Below are 12,421 nucleotides of genomic sequence, written 5' to 3'. Positions count from 1 at the left end.
CAAATTCACTCATCCGTGTTATCTCCCTAGTGATTCATCATATATTCTAAGATGATAGTTACTCAATTTTTAAATCTTCTTCAGTTACATCTTGACTGTGACCAATCCTACTCTCTGAATACATATCATGAAAAAAAGCTTCCAAGTAAACAAGTGACCAGTCTTATTCTCAGAAGACTTCAAGCTACGTACTGTAATAATACCTAGGTTTATTGCTTTAGCTTTACCTTTCCCTTCTGCTCTCAAGCTTCAATACTAGTCTCTGCAAATACATCACCTAAGGTATCAGAGGAACCTAGCTCTGACCTACAGCAACAACTTCTGTATAAGAGGGCTGTCTCTCATTACTGACTAAACATTTTAATGTGCAATTAAGACAATTTAGCAAGATTTCAAAGGGAGACTGGATAGCTTCATGTATCATTAGAATCAAAGATGACAGATTAAGCCTGCATTATTATTTTATATGACTAATTGTAATTAATACTGAATAAAGTTCTGGGAGATAAAAAGCCTCACTGTAGGAACTGAATCATCTCCACCTATTACAGACTAGAGGGGAACTTTTCCTGAACAGGGCACACCTTGGTTTCCTCATAGCAAAGTTTATTTTACCTTCCTATTAGGTCAATGCTGCTAGCATTAGAAGACAGACACTTAATTAGATGGGCCACATCTGACATGTGACTGAACAGTGCTGAACACTTACCATAAACATGGAGCAGTGTTTTGCTTATTACCTTTAATTCTTCCAGTGACATAGAGAAAGCCATCCTTGTCTAGTTTTCCTAAATCTCCAGAATGCAGCCACCCATCCTCATCAAAGGCTTCTTTTGTTTTGTCTTCCATATTTAAATAACCCATGAAAACAGTCCTTCCCCAGAAACAGATTTCTCCATTGCCTTCTGTATCTTCGTCCACCAATTTCACTCTGCAGCCAGGTACTGGTTTACCACAGCTATTGGAGAAGAGCAGAAGAAACCACAAGGAGCATAGAAATATTAAACATAATACTGGTAAGATGTCTAACACGCCAAATCCCCAAACCTAACAAAATAGTAGTGACTGTAAATAACACCCTGCTGTAACTGTTTGAAAGCTATGGAATATTAATTCATGAGGGCAGATATATCAGAGTATCTAAGCACTTTTCAGCTGTCTATCTTGCCCTGTGCCTCCTGGTTTTTTTTCCTCTGTATCTTCAGGTGTAAAAACACTCTTGCATTTGAAAGTTATCCTACCCTGCACCAGGACTACGATATACGTCAGATTTAGTAACTGTGTTCTGCATATAACACTGTAGATCACTTTCAGTGCTCTTGGCATGGCATGCTACGGAGGTAATGTGTTCAGCTTCTGACCTGGAAGTTATTTTGTGTCCCAAAGCCACAACAGAGTGGCAATGCATTAAGAGAAAATAAAATAAGCAATAAGATCTTTGCTGAACTTAGTAAATACTCGTCTCATAGATATAATGAAACATACTATATTAATAATAATAATAAAAAAAAATTTAAAAAAAGAGTAAAATTACCTGTGCTGCCTGTAAATGTAAGGCCCAGATAGGCAATGTGGGCCTGTGGTCTCACTCATCCCATAGGCCTCATACAGGGTGATGTTCAGACCCAAGAAGAAATTCAGTGTTTCTGTATTGAGAGGAGCAGCACCAGAAAAGTGCTTCTGACAGGAAGAAAAACCCAGTGCATTGCGTATTTTTGCAAGCACTAAGTAGTCTGCTAACCTTGTCCAGAACTGCTTTAAATCACTGCTGAGTACAAAACACACAAGAGAAGGAGACAGTAAGTCAGAGCAACCTATGAAACTTCCAAAACAAAATCAGACACAAATTTTGTTTAGAGATATATTTGCCATTTGGTTTTGGGTGTTGACAGAAGTTATATCAGTAAGAAGAGGTCACATATTTGACCTTTTTTCATTTATTCAGTGTCTTTCATTGCTAGTGAACTGCAACTCAAGGTGTCTGAATACTGCAAATACATAAAGAATCTACAAAAACGTATTGTATAAAACAAAGCTCTTGTATTCCTGATTCTTTATCAGTTAAACATGTCTCTGAGAACCTATACCACTAAAATCTGAAGTTTGCAGGACCTATCCGAGAAGCTGAGTGATCAGACAAGCAAAGCAGTATCATTGCACAATCTTTTGCAATACCATTTTCTGTAAGCAATTTCACACTTCATTGTGTCACGCTTTAAAGAACTTTGGAACAGGAAAGAATTGTGAATTAAGTAAATATTTGAATTTATACAACATTCTTTATCTGGGCAATCTTATGGAGAAAAACACCAATGCTATTCAGAACAGAGATAATGTACTTAGAGGTCAGAGAATTCTCAGGGGGTGTCCCTGAGTTTCTCTGTGGAGATGAGATGTTCTTACTCACATGGCGCATACGCCAAACTGTCATGAGCCAGTCTGTCTGGGCTGTCCCCCAAGATTTCCCCCCTCTCATACATCTCCTCCAAATTCATGTCCTTTCCTCACACCAGTAACTAGCACTTGCACAGTCACATGGTGCACTGCATCAGGGAACTCTCCCAGCTGAAAACTAACCTGTTCAATTCACAGAAGACACAGAGTTGGGGGGCGTGTTAGTGGGAGTATGTTCTCAGGGAGGATGGAGGGACAGTTTTAACAATCACCTGTGTTTAAGATCAGCCTACGGTAACTGACAACTACACCCTCCCTCTTGCATCATATTTGCTCTGTTGCCAGGCCAAATTTTACCCATTTACACTTAGAGTCTCACTGATGCTTCATAGTTTATTACAAGCAGACAGCTACTTTCAGGTTGACAGAAATCTCACTCATTATAATACATACCTGCTTGAGTAGTTTAGATTTCTCTCTAAGCTAAGTGACATGGCCCATGACAGCATTTTCTTCTTCATAAATCCTGACTGAGCAGAAGCATCCTTTAATTTCTCCATGATTTTCTCCCATACTCGGGGAACTCCCATGTGAGATGTTGGCTGCACTTCTTTTAGTGTGTTGATCAAACTGCCCTGTTAAAATCATTAAATCATTTCAAACCGTTGCAAAAGGTCCACAGCAGTAATATAGAGGTTTGGTGATGCAGTCTGCATCTTGCAATAATAACATGTAGAACATCACTAGATGTGTAGGACAAAGAAGAACTGCTGAACCTACTTCAGTCAGACATATGCACTAACATCTGCCAGCTCTGACACATCGGGGGAGGTACGTATACAAGAAGGAAAACACACAGGTGGTTTAGTTCCTTCTGCCTGCCCTTCCTCCAAAAATTGCTTATACTTCTTTTGCTTTAGATGCATACTCTTCTGCCTTAAAAGAACCTTATGGATCTGATTATATATTTTAATTGGAGTCTAGAGCACTGGATCACAAGTCTAAAGGATTTTATTTTTCCATAGTTCTTACAATAATGGACTCTCAATTTTCATCCTCTGCACCTCTTCAAAGATCATATTCTCTCCTTGGGATGTTTTCTAAGAGGAAGAAGTGCAAGCTTAATTAGATGCAATACAAGACAGATACCTTCAGAGCATCTGGCTCAGCAAAGTAAACTTGCTCTCCCCATTTGATTCCAGTCCACAGGTCATATATCTGTGCAGCTATGTGGCTGAGCGGGAGATAACTGACTATAGACTCCTGTTGGACCTCTGCAGGTTGCATATCTCCTGCTCTGCTGCAATGTGCTGATGTCCAAGTTATCTGTTTAAATAAATAATAAAACACATTAGGTATGGTGGGTTTTTTTTTTTTTCCTTTCAACACAAACTAAGGATCCTCATGCTATGCTGATGTAAATATGAAGAATCTGTGCTCACAGAAATTGCTGAAGACATTGCAATCTTTGACAACACATGAGACTGTCAATTCCCTGGGGGAAACTCGGTCAAAAGCAAGATAAACTTAGCAGCAACACAGACTTGCAGATAACATAAGTAAATGCAGTCTTTCTGCTGCCTGACTGGGCTATGAACGCTACCAGCTCCCCACACCCTAGTGACACACTGAGCAGGGCAGCCATGGGCTGGATGGACAAGGAGTAAATCCATCTGCCCCTTCTTTTGCAACTCTGCTACTGTGCATACCTTCTATCAAGCCGTCACTTTTCACCAGTGCTATGTCTATATGTTTACCCAAAAAAGAACAATAAATACTCAGCGATCAGTGAGCTCAAGGGACAGTTTAGTATCAGCAACAAGTTCATTGTCTTGTATTGATTATCACCTGGCTAAGCACTAATGAGGAAGATAGCAGCTGTATTCTGCTCCTCTGGAAGCCTCTGGGATGTTCACCACAGTGGTTCACAAGTGACACTCACACATACACCCTCCACCCACCCCGCCCATGAGGGGCACTGCATACGTGAATATTTTTGAAGATGTGCTGCTTGACTTCTTAGTGAAACTGGATGATGTTCCCCCCCCTTCTTCCTAATTCCCACTTCATCTCAGAAGATACAGTTCAAGGATGCTAAATATGCGTATCTTCATTATCTGAATATAGCACATGGGAAGACCCACAAATATATGTGATGGTATGAGGGGGGAAGGAAAAGATGTATGTGCACAGCAAAAAAAAACAAAACCAAAAAAACCCAACCAAACAACCCCCCCTCCCAAACCCCCCAAAAAGAAACATCTCTTTCTCAGAGGAGTCTGTAACCTAAAATGGGTAGGGCAGGACATGACACAGAAATGAGATTATTCAAGATGGCAGGGAAGAGATACAAATCACATGCAATACCTGTTATCACATTATGTTCCTGCCAGCTCCTTTTCTTTGTAATAAATTAGAAGGTATGCATGGTCTAAGGAAATACAGATTCTCAAGAGAGGTTTTTAAGGAGTAGCAAGCTGTCAGGCCCCACCTCTCCAAGTTTAGATGGTAGCATTGGACAAGTGGCTATGGGAGACTTACACAGTAGGCAGAACGGGATGTCTTTGACATGTAGCTATATTGATTGCTTATCCTCCTTATCCTCCAAGCCTTGCAGCATGCAGGCACACTCACAGCAGATCTGTGTGGGTGCATATATGACTGACTCGGCATTGGTTTTGCACATGGACAGTGGCAAACATCTTTTGACTAAAGAAGGCAGTGGCACAGCTACAGGCAAGGCATGTTTTCCACTGTTCATCAACATAAAAATAGCCCGTTTGTGATCAGCAGCCAGGAATAGTTTGGCAGCTAACATGGAAATGACACCAGACTCCTTTGACATGGAAGAGCATAGGATTTGCAACATCAGATCAGTCTTTTTGTCTACCAAGTCCACTATGTTCTGCTTCCAGATACTACTGTACTAATTCCCTACATTTGGGTAAATTGCTCCTCACAGTGTGCATGTCTGCAATAGTTTCTGCTTGATTTTAAGAGGAGAGGCCACAACTTAGACCAGCCCTTTCACAGATGGCCTGTGTTCAGAAAGGCTCCCCACCACTTTCTACTCCTGCTTAGCCACCTTAAAAAAAACCCAAAAAAACCCAAAACAAACCCACCCCAGAAAACCCCAACCCGAAACAACTACACTTCAGATCTTTGCTAGCAGACCTCTGTGGAAAGTCCTTTTTGCAAACAACTTTGCTTTTCTCTATGACTGGAAAATTTTCTGTTTGCAACAATGCTGGTAGGGCTATTGTAAGTACCAGCACTATGCACTAGAGTTGTATTATCCTCCAGTGATAGATGTAGAAACCCAAGTCTAGGAATACAATAATGCCAAAGTAAAAAAACCACATCCACCCCCGATTTTAATAACATTTGCAAAAGCAGTCTAACAGGCTGTTTTGATAGTGGCTGGCTGATGTATATGATTTGTTTGTTTTAAGATGACCTGTGACATCACCTGGGAAACTTTATGACAATCTGTGAATTATATTTATGAATATATGCGTTATATCTCACAAGAAAACCAGTGAATAAAAAATTCATAACAAATTGTTCAACCTTGTGAAGCACTAGTTTGAATGGAGTTTCATTCTTTACCTTGGTTATACTTTACCAGAAACAGCTGTCTGCATTTTGAATATTGCTTTGTAGTACACTATCCATGTTACAAAAGCAAAAGGATTTCAAGGCTCTAGTATGTACCAGTTATTTCAAAACACAGCAATAAATATCCTCATACTTTGCTATTTTTATGCTAAAGGAAGAACCTAAAGTACATACATTGTCATGACTCAGCATGGCTCCTTTTGGCTTCCCAGTTGTTCCGGATGTGTATATTAGCACACAGCATTGATTCGGCTTTTGGGAGTTAATAATATCATCCAAAGTAGTATCAGATATGTCATCTCCCAACTCCAGAAACTCTTCCATCTAGAACATGTAACAGAAAATACATGATATCAAATAGCTTCTTACAAGTGGGAAAGATGCAGTACCTTATCAGTCTCAAGAAAGGCAGAAAACTTCAGTGCCTTGCTCTGAACGTGTTCCCAAGGCAAGTTTCCCCAGGTCTTGCCTACGTAAGAAATATAAGACTAGCTTAGAAATTTATGTGCAAATTGCAAATAGACTATCTAAAATTGTGCTGCCAAGAGTCCTTTCAGTGTCTAAGAAGGGAATGGCAATACTACTCCTCCTCCAAGATGGATTCTATGGACAAGTCACAGAGGCTAAAATTCTGTTACTATCTCACACTGTTAGAATGATTTTGAGTCTTATTTAAAGGAATCTGGATGTACCATTTTTAAGTAAGAGTACACTTGTGACATTCCATCTATAATTCCTTGTCCTCTATATAAATACAAATATAAATATAAAGCAATTGGACGAAAGCTTCTCTGCAAAAGCATCATTATCTAGATGTGTGAATGTTTACCCAAATTATCTGCTATTTTATAGCAACAGAGCCTATGATGCTGGTCACAACTTCCATTCAAATTTGGCTCAATCTAGAATGAGCTAAACCTTTTATGATGCTGGACTTTTGTGCCGCACAAATTGGCCCAGAAGAATGCTGAACCTGATCCTCTATATTATATTGGTTGCTCCCAAATACTTCTATTGCATGCACCCGATATGCTGCTAAGTGTACCATTGATTTCAATGCTAATTGAAAACTAGCATAACAAAATTTTTTAGAAAGTCAATAACCAAACTGTCAGTTCCCCAATGGAATCAGATGATTCCTACTGTGCTACAGAACTGTGTTACTCAAACGCAAGATGCAGCACCTCCATTCTTCAATGACTTCTTGGAGATATATCTAGGACCACATAACAGTAAAGGGGATGATGCAAAGGACAGCAGAGGTAAAAAAGGAGAGTCTGTGCTTGAGGGGTTCATTGTTTCCTTCAGACCTCTGCCATTGCCAGTGTGCTACTAAGGGTACAATAGTTAGCCTCTGTGGCACCCAGACTTCCTTTTCTTGGGTGGCAAGGCTGTCCTAAGGATTCTTCATCAGTTTTATATTTTCTTCCAACAAACCACATCTCTGAAAAGAGAGTGTCGTGGTTTAACCCCAGCCAGCAACTAAGCACCACGCAGCCACTTCCCCCTCCGCCCTCCCAGTGGGGTGGGGAGGAGGAAAAAAAAGTAAAACTCGTGGGTTGAGATAAGAACAGTTTAATAACTAAGGTAAAATATAATACACTACTAACTAAGAATAATAATATAGTAATAATAATTGCAATGAAAAGGAACACAACAGAACAAAAAGAAATAACACCCAAGAAAAGACAAGTGATGCACAATGCAATTGCTCACCACCCGCTGACCGATGCCCGAGCAGCGATCTGTGCCTCCCAGCCAACTCCCCCATTTATATACTGGGCATGATGTTCTATGGTATGGAATACCCCTTCGGGTCAGCTGCCCCGGCTCTGCTCCCTCCCAGCTTCTTGCACACCTCCTTGCTGGCAGAGCATGCAAAACTGAAAAATCCTTGACTTAGGATAAGCACTACTTAGCAACAACTAAGACATCAGCATGTTATCAACAGTATCCTCACACTAAATCCAAAACACAGCACTGTACCAGCTACTAAGAAGAAAATTAACTCTATCCCAGCTGAAACCAGGACAGAGAGGCAGTACAATGCACAGCTCTGTAGTACGTAGAGGATTTGTCACATTCTATCCCTTCCCACAGAAGGTGGCTGCATCAATTTCACTAGCTCCTGGAAAGTGTGGAGGTATCAAGGATGTAATTGTGTCTGTGACTTAGCAGTTGTTCCTGTTTTCCTGACCTTACTGTCTTCTCAAACTAGAATGCGTTAATCACTGTGAATCTGTTGCCTAGGCTTTGTTTACTGAACAGTACCTGCAACAGACAGTGTTCCCATTCCACAGAGTGTGAAAGGTACAAACAAACAGTTACACTACTGACTTTGCATTTGCCTTCTGGAAACATGCACTGACCAGTGAACTAGGGCTCTACCCTTACTACAGCAATTGCGCATTACATGTTAGCTGTCAACTTGCAACACAAATCCCTTTTATCAAATGCCATGTGGTTTGGGTGGTTTGCTTTACATCAAACCTAATAAACAATCATTTCTGCCTTTGGTGATTTGATCTCTGATTTTTCCTTTAGATGACATAAACTATGTCAGCTGTCAGACACTCTCACAGCTACCCTTCTCCATTGAGAAAATGTGTCCAACATGACACCTGAAGAGGTGTTTTCAAATATATCAATTCTCAGGCATTTAGGTTTCAGCAATTGAATGTTGTTCTATAATTAACTGCTAGCACTTATTCTTTTAGCTATGAAACAGAAATAGTAAGATCATCTTTTTATTAATTTTTTTATTGTACTGAGATGCAAGGCATACTCTATGCCAGTACATACAGTATTGTAACAGTACCTGTTTATTATTAACAGTTCTGTGCTATTCAACATAGTAAAAGAAGATATGATTAAAACAAGTGCAAAAGACTTTTTTCTTGTGTACCTAGTAACCCCTCAGATTATCAAAATTGCAAATATTTTAAAATATTTCTACACTGTTCACTCTTTATGAATATCTTTTTTCCCTAGTTGCAGTTTTTCAGCCTAAAATCTGATAATCTGCAGTTCACTTAAAATGCTGATTTTTGTATTCTTACTACTTAACTGTTTTCAATTATATTTTCAAAATATATTGGAATAACATGTTTACAAAAATCCTCATATTTCTTAAATTAAAGGCTGGACTTCTACCACTCAGAAGCTTCTGATCCTGGCTTTGTCCTTTTTTCTGCTTTATTTTTACCATGTGATATGAAGATTCTACATATACTAAGCAAATGTGCTCCTCTGTGTAGTCCGTAGCTATTTCTCTTCACTTGTTGCCTATCACCAGAAGTATTTGGTGCAAACAAAATGCAACTATCATCTGTGAAAGTACAAGCATCTTCATGTTCTTGGATCCAGTGTCACTAACCACAATTCAGTTTTCACTAGCACCAGCTGACAACTTTTATTTTTAACGGTTTGAGAGTACATATTCCCATCTGAAGCCTATAGGTGGTTTGTTAATCCAGTCAAGTAAAAAGCCAGGAAGACACAAGACAGACAGTTAAGCAAGGTAGCTCTAATTTTAAATGTCAAGTATCAAACATGAAGTTACAGGTAAATTAAACAGAAAAAGTTGATGAAGCTTTTGAATGTATTTGCTGGAACACAGCAATGCGTTCTAAATGGTAGACATTCCACAGATTAAACATAGTAGAAATTCATCAAATAAATAATACCCCATGAATTATAACTCTGTTCTAGCATTCACATACCGTATACAAATTTGGATGTCTCTCTGGAATGGAGTCCTTATATAGCACAACAGCTTTCAAGTGTGGCAAGCGATTCCAGATCTGTTAGATTTTTAAAAACAAATTTATTATTTATTATTCATACCTTGTGTGGGTTTTTTCCACTAAATACTGCCAAAACTGTAATGGCTTGACAGTCACAAGAAACTTCGTGTTTCCCTCCACCCTCAAATGTCCTCCCCCTAAACTCACAACCAACTAGGTCAACAAGGAGGGAGCGGAGGGGAAGGGGAGAAAGGAGGAGGGAAAAAAGGAGATGCTACACAGTCTGCTCTAAAAAAATCTGTTTTCAGTCAAAATATTTAAAAAAAAAAAATACACCAGAAATGGCTCCTCAGCATCCTTTCTCATAATGCACCAAAGGACACATCAAGGAGCAGTCTAGGTCAAGCTAGAAGCTGACCCTAGCTGCTGTGGTTACCAACACAGATAGAGGAAGTCCCTCAGCAAAAACTGTTGTCAAACTGCTAAAAAAACGTTCTACCTTCTTAAAGAAAAAAAGAAAAGGAAGCCATATGCACATTTTAAGGATAAATAAAAATATAAGGCTGCAGGCTTACAGGCAGACAGCAATGGCTGCTGCTTTCAGTAGCTCTTTCTCTGCTTTGCATGGCCTGCAGAGAGCATTCATTTCACTGAACTTTGTGGGACCCAGTACCTCATAGATGCCTTTCAATTAATCACATTTTTAACTGACTTGATCAATCTGCACTAATACAAAAGCAGTGGCTTGATGGTACCATAGGCACATATTATTAGAAGGATAACAATTGAAATGTTATTATTTCAGTCTTGGGTTCTTCCAGGAAAAAAAAATTTTTCAAAAAACCCTCAGCTGGATAAAGCAGTGCTGGCCAGAGCTGGTTTTTTCTTTTTCTAGATAGAAATGTGTATGAATCAAATCCCTCGAGTTCTTTAATTTATAGTCTTCTCTCCATGTTCATGACAGCATAGCCTGGTATTTAGTCAATGACACTGCAAGAAGGCTTGTCTGATTGTATGTTTTTCCAGAATACTTATAAAAATCCCTCTTCCTCCAAATCACATATAAAACAAAACTACAAAATACAAAGTAATTAATGCATAACTTATATGAAATACATTTGAAAAAAATCCACAGATATTTTCTCTCTGGCAGGTACGTGTTTTTGGCAGAAAACTCCACCATGGAGGGCCTCCCTGCTTCAGCAAACAGTGCAATTTGCTGCAAGTTTGATGACTCATCTCCAGCCACGGGCCTCCCTCAACATCTTACTGACAGACAAGCCCTTCCCAGAGAGCTGCCCTGTGCTCCTCCCCCAAGTCATGCAACAGGGGTCTTTCCATCAAGTTGGTCTTTCAATCTGGCACCTGTGCAGAAACCCACTCAAAGCTGCCAAAGAGTTTTGTCAAAATTGTGACTGTTCACTTAAAGAGCCTCCTCCTTTCTCACTAAAGTCCATCTCACGTTAACCATCATGCTATCAAAGAGCAGTAAACTCAACAGCCTTAATGGTTAATATTACAAGCAGGAAAAGATGACATTTTGGAAAGAGGAAATTCTGAACACTAACATCCTTAATATTTAAATGGCAGGCCTTTACAAACTTGCATCATCCTAATCTCTTCCATTCAAGTGGTCTGTGCTTTTCCAAGCAGAATCAGGTGGTGACATTATAAACATGGGATCAAAATGTGGGGTTTTTTTCCAGGTAAGTTTGCAGTGAACCAGCCAGTGAGCTCTCTGCTGGAGAGAATGTGAACTGCTTAGATGTGAGCCACAGACACTATAGAGAACAAAGCTGCAACCTACCAAAGAGCTCAAACACCAGATACCAGATTTCCGAGTAAGAACACTCCCATGAAAGGTTTCACGATACAGTTAGTGAATATGGTATTTGGGACCAATACAACATCGAGAAATGGCAAAATTATGGCTTTTAAGTAACCATTCAGCCACGTTGTACCTGTATTATCTTGTCCAATTGTTTCTGGTTTTCCACAACCATGATATTGGTTTTGCTGTCATGAGCGATGTAGTGGCAGGCCTCTGGAGAATTGGTTGTATATATTCCTGTGACAATTCCTCTGTATCAAGAATTTATATATATAGGAACATATATTTATATACATACACACACATACACATGCACTTAATATCAAAAAAGAGAATAATAATCAAAGATCAGATGAAAGCTGAAAGAGTATGAAGATGTGGAAATAAACAGCAGCACAGCTGTCATGTTTGTTTCAAGTATTCAGATATACATTAATATCTCTGATATATACACATTGCAAAAACTAATCTCTGAACTCTATTCAGTAGAAGATGCCATAGGCTAGGATTCAGCATTTTAACCCCCGTGAGGATACATGAGAGTTAGCTCAGGAAGTGATAAAAAAAACACTTATGTCCTCTTTCTGTTCAAGCTGCACACTGATACCATTTTGAATTTCACTGGCACAGAAACAGCTTAAGAGGTAAAATCCAAATTGTATAAACAGGTATCAGGACAGAAGGAATCAGGCTAGTTAGTATTTATCTGTCACTTCATTAGTTGAACATATCTTGCTGTAGACAAATATCATTAATACAAAACTGGGAGTCTCATGTGTTTCCCACATCTTCCAGTGATAAGATACTGTACAATAGCTTCTGTGTGACTGTC

At 39.3% G+C, this 12,421-nt stretch overlaps 1 protein-coding gene across 5 annotated transcripts in view; it reads right to left on the bottom strand.

The window, feature by feature from the left end:
- Window positions 1-12,421, bottom strand: part of ACSBG1 (acyl-CoA synthetase bubblegum family member 1) — a 42,634-nt gene that overhangs the window by 10,758 nt on the left and 19,455 nt on the right. For 3 of the 5 annotated variants that reach the window (XM_050902974.1, XM_050902977.1, XM_050902975.1), the window contains 7 exons: window positions 11,720-11,840; window positions 9,735-9,815; window positions 6,187-6,336; window positions 3,544-3,720; window positions 2,848-3,029; window positions 1,535-1,768; window positions 741-958 (listed from right to left, as the gene is read on the bottom strand). In XM_050902974.1, coding sequence (XP_050758931.1) covers window positions 741-958; window positions 1,535-1,768; window positions 2,848-3,029; window positions 3,544-3,720; window positions 6,187-6,336; window positions 9,735-9,815; window positions 11,720-11,840 — 1,163 coding nt within the window. The remainder of the gene's footprint in view (window positions 1-740; window positions 959-1,534; window positions 1,769-2,847; window positions 3,030-3,543; window positions 3,721-6,186; window positions 6,337-9,734; window positions 9,816-11,719; window positions 11,841-12,421) is intronic. The other 2 variants (XM_050902976.1, XM_050902978.1) reach the window with 2 other exon arrangements.

Source organism: Gymnogyps californianus, chromosome 11, assembly GCF_018139145.2.
Source record: "Gymnogyps californianus isolate 813 chromosome 11, ASM1813914v2, whole genome shotgun sequence".
NCBI lineage: Eukaryota > Metazoa > Chordata > Aves > Accipitriformes > Cathartidae > Gymnogyps > Gymnogyps californianus.
Note: the sequence above shows the minus strand (reverse complement) of the source record. Positions and strands in the feature narration are given on the sequence as shown.